This window comes from Pelodiscus sinensis, chromosome 5, assembly GCF_049634645.1.
Source record: "Pelodiscus sinensis isolate JC-2024 chromosome 5, ASM4963464v1, whole genome shotgun sequence".
NCBI classification, from domain to species: Eukaryota; Metazoa; Chordata; order Testudines; family Trionychidae; genus Pelodiscus; species Pelodiscus sinensis.
Genome location: NC_134715.1, coordinates 121,133,705 through 121,161,068, shown reverse-complemented (window position 1 = coordinate 121,161,068; position 27,364 = coordinate 121,133,705). Strand labels below are relative to the sequence as shown.

Sequence of the window (27,364 nt, the reverse complement as noted above, 5' to 3'; positions counted from 1 at the left end):
ATTTTTAAAAAGCTTGGAGTACATTATATATCATCTTAAATAGCTGATATCTTCTGACCTGTCCTTGGTTAGGCTGACCTGTATGAAATTTGATTCTAACAATGCATTAACATCCTGCTGAACACAGCATTGCCTTCAATAATGAAAATCTATTTAATAAATGAACACTGGCAACTTTGCTTTAGGCTTAGAACAATTTTTAAAATTAACTTTGGAATTTAAATTCCAATTTCACAAGAGAAAAGACTGATTTTAAGCCAGTTTTGGTTTCAGAAAGAATAAGTATTATTCTGTATTGCAGAATCCACTAAAACAAACCCACATTTCCTCAAGCCAGTAAATGGCACATTTTTAAAGAGAGAGAACGAGAGTGTGTGTGTGTTTCTTTTTGTAAAGTAAGCAAAACCTGCTGGTGCATTATTTGTTAAGAATAAAGTTACACATAATAATAGATTCTGTGGCAATGGAAGCAATAGTTATGGCTGAGTTCCATTCAATATTATAATCTTTTTAAACTCCTGGCGCTGACATTTCTCCATGCTTGCATTATGGGGCGGATTCTGACTGTTGATAAAACTTATTTTGTTTAACAGTATACAGGGAATTAAAATTTAATCACTTTAAAATTAAGATAGACAATGAGTATGGCTTTATGGCTGACAATATGTGCTAACTACTTATGCTAAAAAACAACAAATGGTCTGGTAGCAGTTTATAGACTTTATAGATGACCGGTCATCTGAAGAAGTGGTCTGTGCCCAGGAAAGCTCATGATACCATCTACATGTTTTGTTTGTTAGTCTATAAAGTGCTACCAGACCATTTGTTGTTTTTTTCCTGTAACAGACTAAATCGGCTACCCCTTGAAACTAGTTATGCTAAACAACTGTTCCACCTTGTGTTTTGCTGGGATGCTGGGAGTACCTTTCCCAGAATTGAATAACTCTGTGTTACCTGAAAGCCTGTCTCTCTCACAAACAGAAGTCTCAGAGGAGTGGCACTTTTTTCTTGTATATGCTCCTGCTTCTGTAACCTCCACTCCAATTCATCTGATGAAGTGAGTTTAACCCAATGAGCAGTCCTGTGGCACCTTGGAAACTAACAGATTTATTAGGGCATACCCATGAAAGCATATGCCCTAATAAATCTGTTAGTCTCTAAGGTGCTGCAGGACTCCTCATTGTTCTCACAAACAGAAGTTGGTCGAATAAGAGAAATTACCTCACCAACCTTGTGTCTCTAATATCCTGAGACTGACATGGCTACAACTACACTGCATACTTCAGAGAAAGATAGTTGATGACCCCCTGCAGAGATGGTTCTATTAACATGCAAATTCACTTTATTCACTCCCAGAGGGATGCAAAGGAAAGCTGACACCTGGGCAGCTTTAAAGAGTTTTTGAAATGCTGAAAGGAAATTGAAAAAAACAAATCTTGATTGGACAGGGCATGTAGATACGTTTTACATTACACATATTATACAATGTCTCCAATATTGGCAAAGAGACAGAGATTAGATACTGCATCTACATAAACAGAATATGAATAGAATTTATGACTCTATAGAAAACATGCAGCTTCTATGGTAATATAAGGGTCATATATAACACTTCAAAGTAACTTCAAAGATTGCTAGGAGTATAAATCAGACATGAGAGAAAGAAGGAGGACACAGAAGTGCACACATTGATTAGAAATGGGCTTCTGGGCTTCTGAGGCGGTGATTCTAACAAAAGTGGGATGTAACCTGAAGATGGAATGACTTGCGCTTGAGTAGTTACTAGTTAAATCTTCTTGAAGATACACAGTAGTTAAACCTGTAACTGGAAGACTATATCTAATCTAGTCACAATGTTGCCCAGAGTTAGACCAGAAATAATTTAATATGGTATACTTTAGATTTAATCTGCTTTTTTCACTCTATTGTCTAAATAAGCTTTTCTTAAAGATCTGTTTGTCCCTAGACTGTTTTGCTGATAATTCACTGTAGTTCAGCCTCAGGAGAGGTAGAGGGGACTTTGGACCTAAGCAACAAGCTTGGCTTCTGAAAGACACAGGCTCCAGCTCTAGCGTCTCTCAGCTGAAAGCAGAGAAAAACCAACAGAATGCAGATGAGAGTTGAGTTTGAGGGCCTAACATGACAGCTTTTTCTCAACTCAACCCTGAAGGTTTTTGGAAAGTTTGAGTAGAATATTTTCAGATAGTTTTTAGTTTTATGAGTGAAAATGAAATAGAATACAGTCTACCTTAAATTGTGCTTATCCAATTAAAAATGGCTCAGCCTACAAATCTTACACTTGATTTGTTTTCTAGGACTACCTTTAGAAACAGGTTTGAGATTTTTTTAAAGCACTGAATCTTTTCTATTTAGTGTTTCACAGGAATCTTAACACAGAGAATGTGAAACATTACACTGATAATCAGACTTGAGGTGGGCTTTCCTTAGGTAAGGAATATTATGTAAAGATGCCTTTTGGTTACTCACATCTTTTTGTTTCTGTTTTATGTTAAAAATAGGGGAATTAACACAACACTAAGGTTTCAAAATGCAGTTAAATAAAACTCAGAAGCTTCAGGGGATAGCCGCGTTAGTCTGTACAGGAAAAAACAACAAATGGTCTGGTAGCACTTTATAGACTAACAAAACATGTTGGTATCATGAGCTTTCATGGGCATAGTCCACTTCTTCAGGTGACCAGATACCATCTACGTGTTTTGTTAAATAAAACTCACTTTGATTAAATTCGACCTAACTCTATAATTATAGGTTGAAAAATTCAACACAAACATTATTAAATTCACATTCTGCTTACCAGAATGTGGAAAATGGAGTGATAGTGCTGGAAGTGAGAAAGAAAAAGAGGGAAACAAAAAGAAAAACAGAAGAAAAATTCGTAGAGCACAAATTGTTGCAGCCTATTGCAGATTCTTTTGGGGGAACTTCAATGTGTTCTTCTATCCTTAATACAAAACACACAAATCCATGTAGCTAAATATTTTGGTTGTTTAAGTTGAATTACCCTTTGATTTTAGAAACCCATGAGTTTAAATTATAATTATAAATAAACTGTGAAAAATGTGAATGGAAGAAATCATTTATGAAAGTTACAAAAACTTGTGAAATCTAAGAGCTTATTTTCAGCACAAGATTAATTCAGTCACATTTTGTGCATATAGTAATTTTAGTTACACTTCTATTGTTCACTGTAAATCTTTAAACGCCACATTACTAACAAGCATTAATTGTGCCAGTATGGGAGTTAAAGCTGCAGAGAGAGGTTTATCTGCTTCATTTCTAAGACTTGAAAAGCAGCATGAACTTTGAGTTTTATATATAGCAAATATATTATTACAATAGCAAAGTTTGTTGATTATGCAATGTGAAAACACAACCAGAGTAATAGATTGAAGGTAATTTTAGCATCTTAGTTAAAAAATATTATACTGTAGAATAAAGTTTAGACTCATAGACTCATAGGTCAGAAGGGACCATTATGATCATCTAGTCTGACCCCTTGCACAGTGCAGGCCACAGAATCTCACCCACCCCTCCCAGAATAATCCTCTCACTTATATCTCAGATATTGAAGCCTTCAAATACTTTGAAGACCCCAAGATGCAGAGAATCCTCTAGCTGTGATCTGTACCCCATGCTACAGAGGAAGGCGAAAAACCTCCAGGGCCTCTGCCAATCTACCCTGGAGGAAAATTCCTTCCCGACTCCAATTATGGCGATCAGCTAAACCCTGAGCATGTGGGCAAGACTCATCAACCAGACACCCAGAAAGTGTGACATTTCCCTTCCCTCAAACATAATAAATATAAAATAAAAATAATCTTCCTCACTTGCATATACTGACAACTAGGAATGACTTTTCTTTCATGGATGTGGTAAATTACTGCATCTCTAAATTTTATCACTATTATCTTCAGTGATTGTCCATGTATAGCAACCATAGGTCTGACTTCCCTTTTCTATGACAACCTTAAAAATCCATGCAACTATGCATTAAGGAACTAAATCTAGCTGGCTATTAAGCTGTTTTCAAAAAAGGAAAGGATACACATTTCACTGTTATGCATGGAAAAGCACTGAAACTGATAATTCCATAAAAAGTTTCAAACACAGTCTTTAACGCACAGAGTATACTTAGATGTCCATTTTTCATTATTTGCACCTGACTGTGAATGCAATGGCAAAATTGTGGGTAAAACAAATTACAGGCACAAGTTGAGCAGCTAGATTGACAAATGTGAAAGTTTAGCCCTTAACATTCAAGAAAAATCTATATTTGCTTTATTTTCACTTGGCAAGTGATGTTTCATCTATTTTTGAAATGTGAGAAAACATTTTGAATGTATAAAATAAATATTGGTTCCAAAATACCAATTGCAGGAGCCAAAGAGTGTGAATGTGTATGAGAGAGTGCACAAACACATACCTGAAAAAAGGCATTCCACTTAGTTTTCCTGAAACTATATACTTTTGTGGGAAAGGTCTTGGTGGGGGGAGGGAAACACAGATTTTTGAAGCCACAACTCATCCCAGCCATGCAGAAAGGTGGGTTTTCATAGGGAAGAGAATTCATTCCATGGAAATACAGGCATTTTTCTGTAGGTATGACATTCTGTTAATCCCCTGCCATACTGACAAGGGATGGGTCTTGCTGTGGCTGCTCAGTAGCAATTTTAAAGGGAGACCACAGAGCTCCACTGTACTACCTTCTGTCACAATATTCACCCTCAAGCTCTCCAGGATCAATGCCTTGGAAAAGTGGTTCACACCTACCCTACTTCCTCCCTGAACTGTGCAACTGGGCATGCCAGGTTAATACAATTGGGAAATGGGGGGGGTGGCTGACTCACTTTGGCACCTGTAAGCCTTTTCCTCTGGAAGCCTGTGACTGTAACTGGTTAGTGACCCAAAACCAGCTTCTTTAAAATAATTTTTTTGAAAGCGCGTTCTTTCATTCTAAGACATACAGCATGCAGAGCAAAAAGTAATAAACCTCAAAGGAAAACGGGCAGGCTGAAGCCAAGCTATCCACTCAAAGTGTGGCTGGACCACATACTTCCACCCAGGGTGATGTGCAGAAGCCAAGCCTGTCAACTGAGGAGTATGCTCAATAATAAAAAAAGAGTTCCATGGTGCAGCTCACTCAGTAACTATGATAGTGCTGATCCTACTGAGTGTCATTGTTACTACAGCCTTAGCCATTATACACTTACAATATCCTGCATAATTCTGACTACAAAATTGCCAAAGAGATGGAAACAATGAAGCTTGACAACATGCTCAATAGTATCTTCTTCCTTTATTCTCCTGCAACTGCAAGTGCAAAGGGCAGCCACCAGTTCTCAACATTTATTGTGGTCTTGTGCTGGTCTATTCAGGCTTCTGTGAGTCATGCCGATGGATTTGGCTTTTTACTTTATTGTTCTCCATAATGTTTTTCTATGTTACCCTCTTTGTGTCTCCCTAGGTGATGTCCACATTACCACTTGGTATGGAGTCATGTGGCTTCATTAAAGCATGTTCTAAATACAGTAAAACCTGCGCTATCTGGAACTTAAGTATCCGGAAAACTAGAAACTGGCAAATTTCTGATGCCATGAAAGAAAAAAAAAAGGAAACTGTCCCTTTAAGTGCCGGGCCACCCCTCAGACGAGCATGCAGCATGTACCTGGGGGAGGGCAAGCAGCAAGCATCTCGGTTCCCCGCGCAAATCCTGGCACTCCCAGCAGGTCAGCCCCCCCTCAGCTCCCGCCCACACCATCTCCTTCCCTCATCCCCCGGCTTTCACCCCCCCCCCCAGCAGGCCACATCCTGGCCCCCGCACATCTCCCATGCCCCCCAGTAGGTCCCACACGGCTCCTGCCTCCCCCTCAGATAACCAGAATTTTTAGGTTACTGGCATGCCCTAATCCCTAGGCGTGCAGCATAACACAGGCTTTACTGTATGTCTATCATTACCTTCTTACCACATTTAGTGATTTATTTTGGGGTTTGCTCTACTTAGTGTATGTGTCATATATATACTCCTGCAGTTCCAACAATCTAGAGGATTCATATCAATCATGAGATGTTCATAGCATATTTTCATAGTGAAGAAAATGGATTACAATATAGTTATTAAACAGTAGAAAATGATTTATCTGTTCTGTTTGAGTCAGTGCCCAAGGAAATTGCGACAGATTATCACTGACATTAGCCAATATTTGAAACCTTTGAGATTCTATTAATGACTGTACCTGAACTTTTCATCATACAGAAAGGTGTCTGGTAAATCTACTGTAGAAGACAACATAACTAGATTCTCTCCAATTTTCTCTTGGCAATGCTACTGATTATATTCAGGAATCTCAGAGGGGTAGCCATGTTAGTCTGTATCTACAAAAACAATGAGGAGTCCTGTGGCACCTTAAAAACTAACAAAAATATATAGGATTATCAGCTTTTGTGGATAAAACCCTCTTCATACTTGAGGACGGTGGGAGGTATGTGTGATTGATTTGGGCATAAGTTTTCGTGGGAAAACAACACTTCATCATGCATCTGCCAAAGTGGTTTTTACCCATGAAAGCTTATGGCCAAATAAATCTGTTAGGGTACATCTATACTACAGAGGAAGATTGAAGATGCAGCTGTCGATCTTCCAGGTTCGAATTAGCAGTCTAGTTAAGACAGCTAAGTCAAAGTGAGAGGGGCAGTCCAGTCAATGCCGATAACCCTTCTTTCATGAGGAGTAAGGGAAGTCAAAGGAAGAGTGTTCTTCCTTTGACTTCCTGAAGTGTAGATAGCTCCAAAAGCCGAGTTAAGCTACTCTGACTTCAGCTACGTAGCTAAAAGTGCATATGTTAATTCGACTTTATCCCATAGTGTAGACATACCCTTAGTTTTTAAAGGTGCACGGGACTAATTGTTTTTTTTATATATTCAGGAAGAATCTCTTATACTTAAAACAGTACAAAACTTCCCAGCGCAGATCTGTATGCTCAGCTTTACACACATCACATTAGTGATTTGGTAACATCTGTTTATACACCACTGAGAGCCCTGCAAGCAGATGCATGAAACATCAGATGAGGATAGTATAATGCAGTGTCTAAATTATACTGTCTAAATTTTATGTTAGTTCAGTCAGCAAGAGACTGGATGCAAAAGGTGCTACAGTTTTATATTTAATCTGCTAAACAGGAAACTCCTACAGTTTGCCTTAGTTATGGACTTGAAGATCTAATATGTCTTTTCCATTTCTTTCTGCTGTAAGCCAACATTTTAAATATCAAATGGAATGCCTATTTTTTTTCCAATTCAAGCTGCCAAAAGAGAGAGAGAGAGATTTTCAACCTTTGGGCAGTGTCCACTGAATAAACAGTTGGGGTACAATAACTACCAATCAAGAATGCAAGTTCATTGGGAAATGTACCTAGACACAAATGAAACAAGACCCTTTAAAGGGACTGAAAGGCAATCAAAGTTCTTCTCCCCCCTATTAGACTAAAAAATGTATCAAATAGTCTACAGGAGCTAATGGGCAAAGCATAATGGCAGGCAAATTTAGTTGTGTTATGAAAACACTGACCTTCCATTCAACTACCAAAGACAAACCACCATCAGACACGGGACTCAAAGACTGAGATCATGGAAGCGCTACAGAAGAGAAAAATGTAAGTCAGTTAGGAAAATTCAAGTGCAAAACATTACAAAGACTTTAAAAGTCCTCACTTTCCCATCCTTTTTACAACACAGGAGACTAACTTAAGTACACAGAAACCTTAGCCCTGATAAAACAAATCATTTGTGTCTTCTTCACCCAGCAGGAACTATGAGGAAGACATCTTCATATAGTCCAATAGGCCTTTCACTTTTATGCCTTAACTTTGTAACATTGTCTGATGTGCAGAACATCTACAAAAACTATTATTATTACTGGAGAGAATCCTGAAGAGAGGAACACAAAATGACAAAAACTTCACAAAACCTGACCTATTATATATATAGTAGCCCAATGTCTGTAACTCTATAATGCCAAAATGCTGGCTGTTCCCTCTGGGAGGTGCTGTTGCTTCCCTGGATGTTCCCTCTGGGCAGTGCTGTTGCCTGAGTCACGTCCTTCGCCTCACGCCGTGGCTCTTGGCTGACTTCTGCACCGCTCAGCCTGGCCGCCACGTGGGAGCAAGCGGCGCAAGTGGCCATTTGGGCCCTGCGCTCCCCATGCAGCACCCCCGTACTGCATGAGGAACACAGGGCCGAAATGGCCGCTTGCGCCGCTTGCTCCCCCGTGGAGGCCTGGCTGAGTGGTGCAGAAGTCAGCCAAGTGCCCCGTCGGGAGGGGAAGGGGATGGGCCAGAGACGTACACGCCAGAGGGTGGGGCCTGGCCATGTACGTCACCGCCCCACCCCCCTTCAACTCCCGCTGTGGCGCTCAGCTGACTTCTGCAATGCTCAGCCAGGCCACCGCGGGGGAGCCCAAATGGCCGCTTGCTCTGCTTGCTCCCCCGTGGTGGCCCAGCTGAGCAGCGCAGAAGTCAGCCGAGTGCCATGACGGGAGGCGACGGGGGGTGGAATGGTGATGTACATGCCAGGGGGAGGGACATGGACAAGCGTGCATCCCTGATGGAGACAGAGGAGAGCGGAGAGAGAGTGAGAGGCAGGAGGGGGAAAAGAGAAAGAGAGAGATGGCGAGAGAGGCAGAAGGCAGAGGAGAGCTGAGAGAGAGAAGGGGAGGCCGTAGGAGGAGGAGAGAGAGAGAGAGAGAAAGAGATATGGTGTGAGAGACCAGAGGCTCAGGAGAGAAGACCGACGTGGAGGAGAGACCTGAAAATCCCGTCCTATGACGGGCTAATTGTCTAGTATGGAAAGGTTTAAAAAAATGTGTATGTATAGTCTTGGGGGGAAAAAAGATCCAGCAAGTCTTCAAACTGATAAGAGGTATTATAAAGAAGAGTTGTTCACCATGTCTACTGAAGATAAAACAAGATGTAATAGGCTTAATCTGCACCAGATTTGAGTTTGCTATTAGGAAAACGTTGTTACTATAGTTAGATAGTTAAGCTCTGGAACAGGCCTCCAAATCAGGTTGTGGAATCCATATCATTGGAGATTTTTAAGAACATGCTAGACAAACATCTTCCAGTGATTTTCAAGGTATGGTACAAGGATCTCTGAGTCTGCAACTCTATTTGAAAATTTTCAGGGCTCTGCTTATGAAAAAACCACTGGTCTAAGTCTGTTTGGTCTTGGATTTGATGACTGCCAAGGGGCCCTTCCATTCCTGCATTTCTATGATTCTATTAACTACTATTTTAAGCTTCATCAATGTAAACAAGATTAGAACTGTAGTGTATGTGCTGCTCCAAGTCCCAGAGATTTGTATTGCCATCATCTAGATCAGTAATGTCTGAAGTATGGTAGAAGATTTAGCAGTTTCTCTGTTTAATACTCATACTCAGCATGGAATCAAACATATTCCTAGTCATATGATTGTGATCAGTGTTCGTGTAAGCTAGTTCTTGTGCTGCCACCAGGGAGAGATTCAAATGCTGCCCAGCTGATCAGCAGAGTGCCCACAGGTGGCAGCATGTGTTTTTCCTGGTAGTGCACATCCACACATGCCATGGTGCATGCAAAAAATTTATTCTGTACATGGATGGAAAAAATTAGAGGAAACATTGGTTGGATTTTAGGATGTGGTGTATGTCATTTATGTGGGAAAGCAAAAAGGGCATAGTTCAGGCAACTGAAAGAAGCTAATTAGGCCTGATTCAACTAAGATGCCATCTCTAGTACATATCTACCCTGTTCCAAATTGTGGGTTGGAATTGCCTTTGCTCAGAGGAAACTGCTCTGTTAGCTGAACATTTTTTTAAACTGAGACATTTAAATAATCTCCAGCATATATGGTTCCGGAAAAAGCCAAGAAAGCCCCAAAAATCAGAGTGAAAATCCTCTGCTTATTCAAACATGATTAGAAAAAGGAGGTAAAAGGACGTGAAATAATTTTTTGCGTGTGACACAATTACGGGCACTTCTTTCATCAAACTCATCAAAGATCAGTAGATAATGTAAACACTTGGAAAAAAATAAGTTGCCTTAAATGATTCAAATATACAACAGAAAAAGATGGCAGAGAAATTTCACCCTGACCTCCTCCAGCATAGCAAGAGAAAAAAAAACGACAAAAAACCCCTACCCCATGAGAGGAAAAAGTAAAAAGCCAGGAAGTGAGTGCCCAAAACATCAGTTCTCATTGGTTCGTATCTACCTCTGAAACATACAGAGGACAAACTAGTCCATCACTCTTCACTAGTTTAGTGGATCACTGAATATAAACAAATATACTCATGCCAAACTTAGAGCCAACAAATCTTCACTGTGAACTATACAGATATTCAAGGCTCTTATTTGTTTTTAATAAACATTCACACAATTATCTAAGTTATTCTCTGATGATTCCTGCAAATCTACAGTCTGTACTACAAATTAAAACTACTTTTCAAGCATAAGATTGTGCTTCTAATTCATAAACTGAATGGATTTTAATTCATGGCTAATTAAGTGAAATTTAATTCGTTATTCATTTCATTTTAACGCAAAAATTCTCATTCATAAAGAGAAAGTGTGCACCTGGCTCCCATAACTCAGGTTGATATTGTTAATCCCTCAGGTAATCACCATTGAAAACCTCCTTTACAGCTTCTCTATGCTATAGGGACTACAGCAGCACAGAAATAGCACGGCAGTTATGCCACACTAACCGCATAGTGCAGACATAGCTTAGCGCAACAGAAGGGTTTTGTAGGTAACCCACCTTCCCCTGCCTCAGTAGTTAGCTCAGTGGAAACATTCTTCCATCAACCTACCTGCTTGTATGCCAGGAGTAGGTCCAAATAGCTATATCATTTAGGATTATAGTTATGTTGATCTAAATTTTAAGCGTAGACCAGGTCGTATAGAAAAACTATCTACATATACAGATTTTAGGAGTAATATCTGCATAAAAGCTAAGCATGTTTCCAAACAGTTGTCAATGTGCTAATTTCTTAAGAACCAAAGGAAACTGATATCCAAAAAGTTTATTAGCTAGGCTATTTTAATATTTCTAGCAGTAATCGGAAACTTATGAATCTGAATATCTGAAACATGCAAAAAGATACACAGGCTGCTAAGAAAATCAGGTTAACCTTGATTAACAAGTCTTCTACCTAAAACAAACACAGAAGATGGCAAATATATATGTATGTAGCGAGATTTCTTTCCTTCTTTATGATTTACCTGATGAGCCAAGTCAAACCATCCAGTATATGACTAGTGTTCTCAAGTAGCAGGTTTGAGTTATTATAAATGGGCATTGCAGATTTATATATTTTCAGTGCTGTCAGTGAATATTTAAAAGAAGGTTTGGGAAGCTTGCATATTCAATTATGTTATCCTGGAGCAACATTTAGAATTAATTTTCCTTAAAACACCTTTGTTACTGGTTTCACCACATTATTCCCAAACCACACTGTACAATGAGGAAGAGGAAGCTGGACTACAAAAAGATTTTCCAGCTATGAGTCCTATGAATAATTATTCATCTTCTTTACTTCTGTGTCTTCCACACTTTAAAAGCCCATGAGAGGTACAAAAGTATTACAATGTTAATCATACTGATAGGGAAACTGATCACTTGAATTGCTCACAATCACTGAGGAAGTCTGTGGCAAAGCTAGGAACAGAACTCAGCCCTTCTGAACCACCATTATGCATTTTAACTAATAGATCTTTTTTTTTTTTTCTCATCTCAGGGAGGAAACTAAGAAATGACTGAGTCTGTAATTCTTATTTCCATTTTGGTTGTTCTGCCATTTCTCCCCAGGCAGATTTTAGAGGGAGACTCTGCTTCATTTTCCGTATGCCACCAACTCACCAAGTATGATGGCTTGGGAATTCCTTTTCTTTCAGGCATGTATATGATCCATATCAAAAACCTCCACAAATTTAACATAACTTCACAAGACTGGCAGTTTTTTCTCAAGAAAGTTCTAGAACTAAGAAGAGTTCTTTTAGCTAAGGACTACTGTCCACTGCTAAGCAGAGTGAGGAAGGTTGGACAGAAGCTACCTTGATTATACACTGATTAGAGCACAACGCCATCAAACCAGCCCACCTTCTTCATAACAATATTTTTATGTTTAGAGAGAAATCCCTGTGATTGTTTCAGGGAAGATTATTATATTGCAGAGCTGGCAGTTAATGAGACAATATATGATATTTAAATGCAGATTAGCGTCTCTGTTTTAAATTATTTTTGATTATTTATGAAACCACTATTGAATACAGCAATATTTTGCAATGTATTACATGTTTTTTTCAAATAAGATGCTCAGTCTACAAATTTCAGGATTTGTGCATTACAAGAATTTTAGAACTTCAATAACTGAAAGTAGTAATCATTAAAGATAAAATGTAGATGGAAAAAACATTGGTGGAAAAGGAATCTTTCCAAATATGTAATACTTGGGAAGCCTGACAAACAAAGAAATTGCCAACTCTCTTTAGGGAAGCTGTATCCAGGAAGGAAAAACTGAGGGTTTAGCACAATCTAGGGAACATTATTCTCTGAAGCTTTCTAGGGAATGTTTACACTAGGTCAGCAGGAGCTCCAAAAGAAAAACAGACTCTAACAGAAAGAACTACAAGTTCCAAAATGTCCAAATGGAAGGAAGGCTGAAAAAAGATAAAAACATGATTGGCCATAGTGGGTCAGACCAATAACCCATTAGACCACTATCCTGTTTTCAGACCATGCCAAATGCCAGGTGCTTCAGAGAGAATGAACAGAATGGGTAATCACCAAGTGATCCATCCCCCACTCATTCCCAGATTCTGGCAAACAGAGGCTAGGGATCTTTCAGAATATAGTTTTTCACCCTTACCCATCTTGGCTAATAATAATTTTTTTAAACCCCTTTTAAGTTTCCTTTGGATTTTTTTAGTGTGCTCGTGTAGGGGGTTGACTGTGTTTTTGCTTTTTCTCCTCCAGGAGGCTCTTGGATACAAGAGTCCGCTGTTTTCAGGCCCCAATGGTAGGGTTTCACAAACTATTAGAATAAACAAAGCGTTCCATTTAGAATAGAAGACTAAAGATTACAAGCACTAGTTGGTCATATCTCATGGACATAAAGTAAAATCTGTATACTCGGGTATGAAAAAAGTGATCAATAAGTCAACAGTTGTGAAGAATGTCAAAGAGTAAACATGCACAATTAGTAATAAAGATGGAGTAACTGAAGGCCAAAAAGTTTTTTGATAAACCTACATTTTTCCATCATTTCTCTCAGGAAATGATTTAGGCATGGAGACTAGCCTTTTCCAACTGTATTCAAGGAATAGCATGATCATACCTTTGCATAACAGACTCCTTTTCAAGGAACAGAAGGAAAGTCAAGAACAGACTCTATAGATAAAAATGTCTATCAAAAGCAGTTTTTCCTGAAACATATGAAAGAATTAGTGTAACAGCTGGCTCCTTCCAAAATATAAGGATTCAGACAGTTCATTCAACCAGCTGAAATGGAAAAATTATCCCATGTCAACCCTCAGGGTTTTTCAGTGCACTGAATACTACAGAAACAATCGTACTAACTGAACTCCCAAGTCAGGTTTGATATTTCAGTGACAAGAGCCATCAAGATGGGAAATTCAACAACATTCAGTCATCAGCTAGATGCTGAAAATAATAGAATTTTTTATTTTCCATTATAAGCCACTATATTCTATATAACTTAAATTGTATGATTAAAGGTCAGACCATTTTTAAGCTAGCTGTTGGGGCAGCGGGGGAGGTGGAGAATTCTAAGAAGGCGTTAAATGATCATTGTGGCAATATGATTTAAAGATTGGAATTGCAGCTAAGAACAATGATGCAGATTACGGATAAGGTAGGCTAAAACAATAATTACGTTCACCATCTATTGCAAACCACTATAAAAGCAGCAACAAACAGGACAGTTGATGAATTCCTTTTACTTGTACTGATTCATGCTGTGTGAGTATGATTTTTTTTATTCCCTTTATGAAAATGATCTTATTTTCTTCATGTGTAACTCTCTCTATATGTACCTAATTAGTAACACCAACCCATCCCTACATCTTTTTTTCTCTCCACGGGTGTTTCTTTTGTAGTAATACCCCTGTCCTACAAGCGACTGAAATACAATTCTTAAACTAAACCCACAGTATCCTGGAGCAAAAAATGCCTCCCCTCCCATCTACAAGGATTTTTTTTTTTTTTTTTTTTGGTCAAGGATTGGGTATTCCATAGTGTGATGCGAGTAATAAAATAAAATGTTTATAATGATATCACAATTACAGGCTAGCTGCTTTTCTCCTCTTTCTGATCTTATCCTTATCCATCTCAGCTTAATGATTCTTCCACTCGGACTAAGGTCTTGGTACACTACCTCATTCATGCCAACCTTTTATTCATCTGCAGGACCAACTGGATTTAGGCCTTTACACTTCCTCCCTTCAGAAACCTGCACTCAGTGATATAATGACCAATGGTTTTTTTTCAACAACATTGGTGTATGTAATACTTGGAACAAAACATTAAATAAAAAGGCATTTTAAAACAATAGGCTTGTGTATTTAATTCATAGACTTTAGGGCCAGAAGGGACCTTTACATCACCTAGTCTGAACTCTTATATATCTCAGTTAGTTCTGTACCGAGCCCAATACTTTGAACGTGACTAAATAATAACTTGTGTTTGTCAAAAGTGCATCTTTTAGAAAGGCATCCAGTCTTGATCTAAACACATCAAGAGTTAGAAATTCTACCACTTCCCCTAGTAGTTTGCTCCAGTGGTCAAACAGCCTCACTATTAAACACTGATGCCTAATTTCTCATGTAAATGTATCTGGCTTCATTGGTTCTACTTATTTCACTCTGCTACAGCAAAGACAAACTTATTAAATAAATGTTATTTTCTCTACAAAAGACCAAGGAATGCCTGTAAATGATTGGCAACCACATAGTCACCAAAAAGTTTGGTAGTGTGATCAGATTACCACTGATGGACATGGACTAAATATCAAGCTAAACCATTTTAAGGAAATAGCCAGAGGTCAGTTGGGGGTACTGCTCCTCTTGCAAGAAAGCTATAATACTTTTGGGATTTGCCTTCATGATGTTTTCTCCTTATGAAGGTACTTACACACTGTAATCATGTAATCTCTCAATCTTCTTTTTGATAAATTAAACAGACTGTGCTCTTTAAGTTTCTAACTCTGCAAGCATTTTGTTTAGCCCTCCAATACTTGTCTCTGTATTTGCAACTTCCTTTTAAATAATTGGAAACCAAGAATTGTACACAATATTCCAGTACCCCTAAGGATCACATTGGACCGTTTTTGCCACAGGATCACACTGGAAGATCATGTATAGTTGTTGGGGTCACTGTAGTCCCTAAATCTTTTCCAGGATAAAGTCCATCATTCTGTATGTATCACCTGTATTCCTTGTCCCTAGACATAATCTCACCTAATTCTACAATTTCCTACAAACTGAATTAGATAATTAATTTACAGGAGCAGAACAGGACCAACATTCTCCTAGCAAGCCCATATCTTCTGGTGTGAGTGTGTTTGTGCCTCATAAATCGGATTCCTTTTTTTTCAGACTGGATTGGGCCTTTCCTATCAGAGTGGATTAGGAGGCATTATGTCCTCTGTCAGTGTCTCTTAATGACCCTTAAGTATAAAATATTAGGTGACCCATTACAAAGGGACATTTCTCTGTTTCCCAAGGGTCTGCTAGCCCGACAGATTCCCTAAAAGGAAATATCCACCCCTTCATACCACACACCATGAAAAGTGACAGATCCACATACAATATTACTAATCATTAAAGAGCATCCCAACATTTGTCACAAATAGATATCAATTCTGTTAAGTACAATAGAGCAGTCATTTTATATATGGAAGACTGCAGTCTTTAAGCCTCTTAGTTAACACAATTAATGATCAAAGATTACCCCTTGATTAGAAAGTTTTTTTCCAGTTAATATTACTTTTCCTATCTCAAGGTACATTAACTGGAAAACAAGCACCATTTATTATCATGCAAACAACAGAAAATGTGCCAACTGTAGCATAAGGGTTTTCCTAGACATGTATCATCATTAACACAGAGTCTACTTTTCTGCTATGCATTCAATCTTCACAAAAAAATCATAACTTTGAATTTTCCTGCTGTCTGCAAAGACAAATAAGGGGTAAATGATTAACCACTTTTTCTATTTGTACAGAAGTGCTCCAAACAACAAATTGCACACACATAAACAGATTTTACAATAAATTCTATGAAATCTACCAAATTATGTTACTGTAAATGTCATGCCATGAGAATAAAGTTGTAAAGCTGTAAATGACTACTTCCAAAATTATAAAATTACAAATTTCAAAATAGTTTGTTTCATATAACTGAAGTATGCTATTAATCAAAATAATAGACTATGATAGACAGATATGATATATATTTTTATATTTTATTGTATTTCTTATATGAATACATGAAGATGCCTTTGAGTGGCACTGATCTGCCTTTTAGATAAAATCCTCTTATTCTGTACTTTATCTGTATGAACTCTGAAAACCATGTAGTGCATAATAATGTTTGATTTTTTTTAATTAAATCGTTGGACTCAAGATTCTGTGCTAGCCCCTTGACATTATTTTGTAATCTCTAATTGCTGAGGCTCAACAAAGCTTATGATATGTTGGTCTGAACTGATACATTATGGCAATCTGTACACTGTCATGAACCCAGAAAAATTGATTTTACACACCTTCCATGGACTTCCTTGATGCAGAGGCCTGATTACATATTAAAGTGGCTCCTTTCCTTGGGTAAATAGCTATCTCAGAGTCATTTGCAGTTCACTGGGTAGAAGTCAAATCACTGAAATGTCATGTTTATTTCTTTCTATACATCTATGTGTTTTCACTTTGCCACCTCAGCAACAATGTCCAAAGCAATATCCTGTGACGAGACTGCAAAACACTCCTGCACCCACTGCTGTGCCTCTCAGATGGTGGTAAATGGCAACAAAGCTGAGACTAGTTGGTATTGATTTTTGCTGCAGTAATTTTAATGTCTGTCTATTTTTTGCAAAGAACAAAAACATATTTTGCCAGCAATTGTATTTATAACTTGGCCTAAAAGATCAGATGGCTAAGATTTTTAAAATGCATAAAGAAAAAATGTTTAATGTTTTGAGCAAAATATCTCTATTTAGCCTCTCAGGAATTGATAATATTAAATGGGTCAGAAACTCTTGCTGATTAAACCCACAATATTCAGTGATATCAAAAGAGCTTTTTTTGCAGCACTCCACTTACATTGAAGTCTTTTAAAAATAAATAAGTAATTACTTTCTCAACTCTTAATGTGATCCAAGAACTCCTTAATGCCAAGTGGCAATGGGGATATAGGAATGTCCTGAATCTGAACTACATTCTGGTACAACAAAGACGGTGAAGTGGGGTCTTACATGAATGCAAATAGTTAATAATGTTTTGAAATGTAAACACCCATACTTCATAAGCAGTTGTGTGACTAAACTGAACATTTGTTCTTGGAGTCTACATCAAGGTACAAGTCACCAGCAGCGGTGAAATAAGAGATTTTCTGTCAGACATGTCTCACTGTTGGGATGGAAATTAAGTGTTGTAAATTAGCACAATGGATGCCTATTTACAAATGAAGACAATGAAGAGATGTAAAGTCAACATGCAAACAGCACATAGGAAAACAAGGCAAGGGTGGTTACACTGTCTCTGAGTGCAGACAATGAATTTTGGGGCTATAAGAAGGCAAAAATGACAACCCCATGAACCTAAGAAGTAAATGAGTAATACATGTACATTCATGAAAATGGAGATCTCAGCCACCCTGGACTGAAAAGCTACAAAAGATGCCGAATATGATAAATTTCTCTAGACAGGAAACTAACAGTTTAGTTAAAAACTTAAAAACCAACTAATAGTCTTGTAGCACCTCAGAATCTAACAAAACATGTAGAGAGTATCGTGAGGTTTCATAGGCACAACCCACTTCTTCAGATGAATTGAGATATTAAAGATTTAGTTTTGAAATAAATAAGGGATGTGGGGAGAGAAAAGGGGAAAAAGGGAAAGAAATAGTAAATTAGTGTGTCCATGAATTATCAACAATCTACAACCTATCCTGAAAAATGACCCCTTACTCTCATAGGCCTTAGGAGACAGGATAATCCTCACCTACAAACACCCTAACCTCAAACAAATTCATCATAATCATCCAGGAATCCATCTCTCCAATTAACCCTGATGCCAACTCTGTCCAGACATCTATACAAGCGATATCATCACAGGACCTAACCACATCAGTCACCAGAGGCTCATTTAACTGCACATCATCTAATATGATCTATGCCATCAAGTGCCAGCAATGCCCCTCAGCCACGTATATTGGCCAAACTGGGCAGTTTCTATGGGAAAGAATTAATGGACACAAATCAGATATCCGAAAAGGTAACACACAGAAACCTGCTGGGGAACATTTTAACTTGCCTGAGTATGCACTAATTAATCTCTAAGTCACCATACTGTTTCAGGCCAATTCCACAAGCCAAATACATAGGGAAGCCTTGGAACTTAACTTCATTTATAGGTTTGATTCCTATCACAAAGGTAAGAATAAACATATTGGCTGGATGGCCCACTACATTCCACATCCTAATAACATAATAACAAACAATGGGTACTTAAGAACAATTTGCAAATTCTCTATCAGCTTCATATAGCGTGAACACTCTAATTGACTATTTCTTCTCCATTTTTTCCTTCTCTCCCTCCCCCCCCCATCCCATATTTATTTCAAAACTGGACCTTAATAACTCCATTCATCTGAAGAAGTGGGTTGTGCCCAGGAAAGCTCATGATACCATCTACATGTTTTGTTAGTCTTTAAGGTGCTACAAGACTATTTGTTGTTTAAGTTTTTCCAGTTACAGACTAACTCGGCTACCCCTCTGAAGATTTTAGTTAAACTTATTCTCTAGAAAGTATGTTGTGATTTTGTCTTGTGTGACCATTTGGTTTCAGGTGCCCTAAGAATCATTTGAACTTTTGATAAAGTTATTCTTGTTTTCACTATAAATATATCTAAGTGCTGTGATATTCTGCAAAGTGCTGATCCAGAGCTGAATCTTATACACCAATTTGCAATATCCAAGTGCTGTGATATTATGCAAAGTGCTGATCCAGAGCGGAATTTTATATGTTGATTTATTTGCAGAACACCAGACTTAGTATTTCCAAGAGTGGTGAGTGGACAAGGGACTGGACAATACAGGGAATTGATTCAAAGGGACTCGGGACTGGGGTGCACTTTCTGTCAACCTGCAAGGCAAAGTGAGTGCTGGCAAAGCCCAGAGGAGGCTCTCTTAATCTGGATGTACTATCTTGATTTAGAGCCCCAGGATGCACTGGGGAGTAATTTCTCTGAATGACTCTAGGGAGTAGTTATTTCAAAATAGCAGCAGTGGAGCATCCACACTATCACTATTTTGATATCACTATTTTGAAATAAGTGTTATTCCTCATGGAAAGAAGAAGTTATTATTCCAAAATAAGCAGCCCCTTATTTTGAAATAATGGGCTTGGCAGTGTGGATGCTCCACTTGCTATTTCAGAATAAGGGGAATTATTTTGAAATCACTCCTTGTGTAGACAAGGGTGAATGACTACAAGGCTGATCATTTTAGAAAGCTGACACCCATATTAGCATAGCCACGATTCCATCATGATGGAGGTAGGCGGTAACAAAGTGACTCACTAGATTCCCCCCCTCTCAGAAAACGTCAACAAAAGAAGTTGAGAACACACACAGTGCATGAGTAGACTTTAAAAATCAAATCAATAGAGTATCAGAATACTCATAGCTCATTTAGGCGCTGGTTTAGCGGCGGATCCTTATTCACCAAAGCACTCATGTCCCACTAAAGTTAAGCATGTGCTCAAGTGCTTTGCTGAATTTTGGCCTTAGAGAATACTCCCTTTTGGGATTACCATATATTTGCATTAACACCTCAAACATAAATAATCACCTCTGATTAGACTATAATGAGAACAGTTTAATACACCACATTTGAAGACTGCCACACATCGTTCACCACTCAAATTAATTGGTTTTCCTCTCAAAAATCCATGGTTAAATATGAATTTTAAAAATTGCATAATTTTCTGCACAGAAGTCAAATATTACTACTGGGAAACAATCACATTAAAAAAAGGAAATAAGACAAGCATGCAACAAGCTAAAGCTAGTACCTTGAGGCAACTATTTTTATTACAATTTAGCTGTTTGCTGTCATTACTGTCCCAGATGCCCATGGAAAGTGACAAGTACTACTTTCAAACCTTAAGGGGAACAAAAAGAAAAGCTTTCTCCTACTAATCTTTCCAAAAAATGCAAATACTCTATTGTACTGCAAATACTCCTCTGTGTGTATAGTTTAACCTCCATGGATACAGAAACGGTATTAAGTTACAGAATTGCTACCCTGAGTCAATAAAGTTAAACTATTCTCTTTCCCAATTTCTTTAAAGTAAAACTTCTAAATGCCTTGACATTTTGTAAGAGGTTTCCTTACATTTCTAGAGTAGTTTTTATGTTTTTACCCTAATATATTACTAACTTAAAATTACAATACAATTAACTCTGATGAAAATAGAGAAAAGGACAATTTCTTACTTGATTATACAACTTACATACAGGCATTTACTGAATGGAGTTTATTTTTTGTGGACAACTATTATCCCTTAAATTTAAAAAGTGAGCAAAAAAAAGTCTCTCGTCAAAAAACCACAATAAGAAACTATCACTATCCACTTAAATTATCTTTTAGTTCTAGTCATCATCTTGTTTCAAGTTCTATTTAAATATCCATAAACTGTGATTGAAATGACCTGTTTTATGATGCTCAAAAGAGAAATCCAGTAAAAAATATCAATTTGTTGCAGCAGGGGTAAAATTCCTTAAGTGAAATCTAGCTCAGTGCATTTCAGGAAGGGTGTACATTAATGCAGAGCACTGGTCCCTAAACTTTTGGGGGTTGTTCTCCTCCCATAACCTTGTCCTTGCCCCCTTCCCAAAAACAGCAGTGGGGCGAGACTCTTGAGGGTAGAATGCAGGCAGGGGTAAGATAGCTGAGACTGCAGCAGCAGCTGGGGATGGGACTGGACCAAGCCTGGGGCAGGAGCGGAGCTACAGCTAGCTCACGGCCAGATGCAGTTCCTAGCTGCCCCCAGCCTTGGCCCCTGGCCAGATATGAAACTTTGGCCAGTGGCCATGGATGAGGATGGGGTGAGGTGTGGGACCAGGAGAAGGAGACACAGCTGTGGGTGGAACTCAAGCAAAGCTGGGGGCAAGAAGGAACCCGGTAGTGCTCCCACCCCACCACTATGGGGGCTAGCTTGCCGCACCCTACGGATGTTTCCTCCGTGCCCCTCGATGGGGATATGCCCCACAGTTTGAGGACCTTCTGGTGCAGAGCATTAAAGCCCAATTTTACATCATAACTGTATAGAAAAATTTAATATCAGAATACATTACATTAAAATATCCAATAAATATTGAGAAAAGCTATCAAACTGCACTCTCATTTTTAATAGCTAAACAAGTGCAATTATTGTATTACTATAGACCTGCAAATGAAAGAATGGAAAATAATTTCAAAGTCCAGCACTCAGTAATTCCTCTCTTCAGCAATATAGTGACCATCAACAGGCTCATAAATAAACATGAATTCAAAGTTTCATGTGAAATAATAGAGATTTTATATCTCAGTTAAATTCACTGGACTTCCCACCATGTGAGCTTTCAAAATACTCCACTGAGCAGGCTGTGAATGCAGCTTTAAAAAAAAATAAAGGGGAGACAGGAAAGACTGTATAACCCACTGTATAATGACAAGGGTGTGACATACGCGTCCCTCTGTGCTGATCCACAGAAGGTATGAGTTACTGCAGTCCCTAGCTACAGAGCTATAGCTATTTAACTCAAGCTGTAGTTGCTCGTGCTTTTGGCTCTGGTTGAATCCTGGTATGTTGCCCAAGATGGCATCCATCATATGTCATTTGTCTAAAGAAGGCCTGAAAGCTTTTGCTTACAATGCATTTTTTCTTTTTGTTAAAGTTAGCTGTGTTATTACTTATTCTTCCCTGTTTCTGCTGCAGTTCTCCTTTGATAACTCGGCTATATGGCTTTGGAACTTCCTCATTCCTTAAAAGAAGGGGCTGGGATCTGAATAGTTAACAAAGAGAGCTTTTCCCCTAATTATTTAATATACATATTAATTAAAACAAATAGCTTTGAATAGTCTGTCTAAAAATAATTTTCCCTGAATGAATCAGGTTTTACTTGTATGGTGTCTCTGTTCTCATAAGCATCCTGTTATTTTGGTTATCCATAGTCTCCCAGGAAAACTGGCTAAACAAAATATGAATTTCCATGTGTAAAAAAAAAAAAAGCAAACAATTTTTTCCGTAGAACAAAAACAAAAAAAGCCATCCAGGCCATCTCTGCACCATGAAGAAAAAAAAAGAGCATAAATCCACTTTTTTCTGCTTCACAAATGATCTTTTTAGAAGTGACAGTAAACTCAGACCAGAAAGGGATTCTGCAGAAGAATTGAAGCAGCAGCCTTCACTCAGCTATGTTGTGCCCACACAGAATACTCTAATTGGAGGATCTAAGAACACAGTTGGTTAGATACACAGTAAGTGGGCACATGTGGTTGCTACTAAGACTATAATCTAAATACAAAATCAAAACACCCAGGCTACATATGCAGTATCATGCCCAGTGTTATTGGGTATCTTCTAGACAGTGCTATGTGCATCAGTTCTTACAGTCATGGGGTGAAGCTGCTTCCTATTACCCCCTTGCTGGCTGAATGTGGGTCTGCCAGCACCCCTTCCTGCAGTTTCCTTCCCTGAGCTAGGTCTCCTCATTTATTCACACACCTCTCTATGCTGAGCCATGGCTTAGAATGCCAGACAACTCACAAATAAACCTAACCTCTTTCAGGAAATCAAGAGTCCAGAGTAAAAAATCCCAACAAACAGAAAGTTTCATCTGTCTGTTAGGGTTTTCTATTCAACTCGCCTGCTGAGCCCTGTCCTATGCCTCTGGTGTAGTTAAAGGAGTCTTTCTGTCAGTGGTATGGCACACTGAGCCATCAGGCTGGCTCCCTTGGAATATCACTCTTCACTCCTGCTGGGTTCCGGTCCTTATATTCTTCCTTGCTCTGGCACAGAGCACCTGTGTTCTCCATATCAATGGGTGATGGGGACTGCACCCCCAGGAAGCCTTCTCGCCTCTTAAAGTAGGGTCTGCAAACACTAAGGCTATGTCTATACTACATGGCTCCGTGGACGGAGCCATGTAAATTAGTTTATTCGGCATAGTCAAAGAAGCGGGAATTTAAATAATCCCCGCTTCATTAAAATAAACATGGCCGCCACGCTGTGCCAATGATCAGCACAAGGCATACCAAAGCAGTTGACAAAGGCCCATTGTTAGTAAAATTGTTTCATTTTAATCCAAAGCCAGACCTGTTTGAAGTAACTGTTAACTCATTAATTTGGCAAGATGATGGGGAAAGGGAACCTTATTACAGCAGCAAAGCATTTGAAGACATCCAAGCTACGTCTAGACTGGCATGATTTTCCGCAAATCCTTTTAACGGAAAAGTTTTCCATTAAAAGCATTTGCGGAAAAGATTGGCACGGACGCTTTTCAGCAAAAGCACTATTTTCGGAAAAGAGTCCGTGCCAATCTAGACGTGCTTTTCCGCAAAAAAGCCCCGATTGCAATTTTCGCGATCGGGGCTTTTTTGCGCAAAACAAATCTGAGCTGTCTACACTGGCCCTTTTGCACAAAAGGACTTTTGCCTGAATGGGAGCAGCATAGTATTTCCACAAGAAGCACTGATTTCAGACAGTAGGAAGTCAGTGTTCTTGTAGAAATTCAAGCGGCTAGTGTAGACAGCTGGCAAGTTTTTCCACAAAAGCAGTTGCTTTTGCGGAAAAACTTGCCAGTCTAGACACAGCCCCAGAGTTACAGGATAGGCATTGACAAAATCAACCTATAATCTGGGCTGCATCCCAAAACGCGATATACCTTCTTATGGATTCAGCTGCAGGCCCATACCCTTATAAATAGAGAAAGAGTACACACTGGACACATAAATGGAAGCACTTCACTTACCACTGAAGTGCTGCCACCACGGTTTATAAGAAAATAAAAATCCACAAGGAGATAAAATTATAGGCATAGTTTGACTTCTATATTTGGGGTGGGGGAAGGGAGGAGAAGGAGCAGCTCCAGCCAGACCAACAGGGCTGCATGTGGAGGGCAAATTCTCTGCCTGTCTAAGGCTTACAGTTTGGGAGAGCAATGCCCCTTGTGTCCCCAGCAAGCTACACTCATGAACAGAATACAAAGAATAATGTCCGTATTTCACAGAAGTCAGCAAACTTACCTTAAAGTTTATCTTCATCTGGTAACTACTGAGCACAAATAGATGTATGGAATATAGAGCATTTATTGTGCAATTTCGATCTTCCATTTGTGTTGTAAATGAAATGGTACCAACAGGTACTCTTTTGCACTTTATATTAAATATTTTTTAAATTTGACTAAAATGGGAGGTAACTATTTAAGGGGGGAGGAGGTTTGAGTTTTTCATTTGACTACCTTACAGGTGGGTCCCGTATTCTCACATTATACTAATGCATTTAGGATTTGTTATAAAGCTACTGTCAATGGTGCCTAGTCCATTTCCATAAAGTCAACATTAGACACCAGTTACCATACAGTGCCATCAGGGATGGGATGATGTAGTTCTGACTCATCAACATATTTTCTACAAAATCAGGAAAGGAGCACTGAACTTCGTGCTCTAAGAGAAACAACAGCCTCCATCTCTACCAGGAAATAACTGATATATCCAATGCCATGGCAAGGTTACACTTGTAAATGTTGATTTTTTTAAATATGACCACTGTAACTTTTAGTTAACAAAAATATTAAGCAATTGACTTGGAACTCCATGCTTCAGTTTCATGTACCTTCATATTTTCTCAGCTCCTGAGCCTAAAATCTGAGTGGAGAGTGAGAGGAGCTTTATATTGGCAATGACAGACACCACTTAGGAATATATTACCTTTTTAGTGGTGGAAAATTAGTAGAGATTTACTTCAGAGTCTGCTATCCTGTAGCATGCACAATTGATCAATTAATAGAAGCTGTCTGACAACTTTCCTCAGGATTGTACATGACTCTTTAAAACAGCTTAGATAGTGACAATAAAGCTCCCACAGAATGCATCTGGTTTTCCAAGCACTAGCCACTTAGCAATTCTCAGCTGGCATTTACAGATCATTCTTGCTTTATAAACACAAAAAACAAGATACAATTAGGGAAAGAAAAATATCTGTCTTTAACCATCTCTGGTTCCCCCCTGCACATTTGACAGAAAGCATCCTTCTCTTGAGTATAGTTTCTCACTTCACATGTAGCCATAGTAGGAGTAATAAGATGGTCACAACTGTCCCACTTTGAAACCATAATAGAAAAATTCTGAATGGAATCTCCACCAAGGGCAAGAGAGAGGCCAAGTGCATGTCGTAGCTCTGCAGTATTGACTGGCAGTGAAAATGAAATAGCATCACCATGGAAACTCATTTACTACCTCATTCCTCAAGACAACAAGCAATAGCTCATATGAGATATTTTAGGAAATCTATAAAAAGAGAAAATTGTGTTCTGTACTTTCCAGTTATTTAAAATGTGTCAGCAAAGTATGTTTTCAGGAAATGTGTGGATATCAGTTTCTTTCACAAAGTGAAAAATAATTTTATCACAATACAATAAAGACTTCTGGTGAACGTCTGACATCAATGATTATTCTGAAGTTTTAACTTCACACTTCAAAATTAGTCTTAATGACTCTGTAATGCAGTTCTAGAAAACAGTGAGTTTCTGAAATTTATGAAATCTTTTCTTAATGAAGATGATCATTTAAAGGGATACTGACAAATGAAAATCAAGTTAATTTTTTAATAAGTGTGATAATAATTCAGGTTTAATTCCTTAGCCCCCTGACCAATTTTTATGGCATTTCCCATATGCTCCTGGTTCCTCTGTATCAAACCCAGACAAATAATAGGGGGACCTGACTGTATGAAAGCAACAGGGTAAGTGACTTCACAAAGTACACAAACTTCGGGAAAGTAGAGATTTTTCCCCATTAACTTCCTTTAATCAGGCTAATCTAAGTGTTATTTTCAAGAGTAGTATATGTAACATCTTCAGAAACAAGTTGGTGTTTTTTAATTGATAGCTTCCCTTTAACTGAAAATAATTATATTTTCATTTTCAATTATGATTCTATGTTTACACATAAATCCCTTTTCAGTAACAGATTAAAACTATAAAGAATATTGTTTACAATGGATAAAGATTTCTGAATTAAAATCCCATATTAATCCCCATATTACAGCAAACAGAAATTTCTGTAGAAAACCTCAAAGTTCCAGCTGCTTTATGTACACTTGAATAATTATTGAAACGTACATTTCTGACGCACCCCTGAAGGGTCCCAGTTGTATTATAAAATATTTGTATTTTGGTTGGGAGAATTCACTATGCACATAGCTCATTTAGGGCATGTCTACACTAGGAAATTATTTCAAAATAATAACTCCCAAAATAGCTTTTTCAAAATAGTGTACCCACACTACAGAGAAGCTTCAAAATTAGTCCAAGGCCAGCTCCTGTAGTGTGGATGCACCTCCTTGACTTAGAGCCCCAGGAAACACTGGGGAGTAATTACTTTGAATGACTCTAGGGAGTACTTAAAAAAACAACAAATAGTCTAGTAGCAACTTAAAGACTAATAAAACATTTAGATGGTATCATGAGTATTATTTAGAAGTAACAGCAGAGAAGCATCCACACTACTGCTATTTCTAAATAAGCGTTATTCTTCATGGAAAGCAGGGGTTATTATTTTGAAATAACAGGCTTGGTAGTGTGGACACTCCGCTCATTATTTTGAAATAAGGGGAGTTATTTTGAAATAACACCATAGTGCAGACCAGGGCTTAGTTTCAGCTTTAAGAATAACAACAATAATAAAAATAATAATCTCATTGGCATGTCAAACAACCATATTGCTACATACCCCCAAGGAAGACAATGACTTTGGGAATCCAGTTGATCAGTTATCCTCTCATGTTTTCTCAACTCTCTTCAAATT

At 38.3% G+C, this 27,364-nt stretch overlaps 1 protein-coding gene across 7 annotated transcripts in view; it reads right to left on the bottom strand.

Moving 5' to 3' along the window:
- The window catches only part of CTBP1 (C-terminal binding protein 1), a 378,668-nt gene that overhangs the window by 155,757 nt on the left and 195,547 nt on the right, over positions 1-27,364 (bottom strand). Inside the window, exon 1 of one of the 7 annotated variants that reach the window (XM_075930927.1) lies at positions 7,589-7,610. The exons of the other annotated variants lie outside the window; for them this stretch is intronic. Coding sequence (XP_075787042.1) covers positions 7,589-7,595 — 7 coding nt within the window. The 5' untranslated portion in view covers positions 7,596-7,610. Of the gene's footprint in view, positions 1-7,588; positions 7,611-27,364 lie in introns of those variants that run through there. 7 annotated transcript variants of the gene reach the window in all.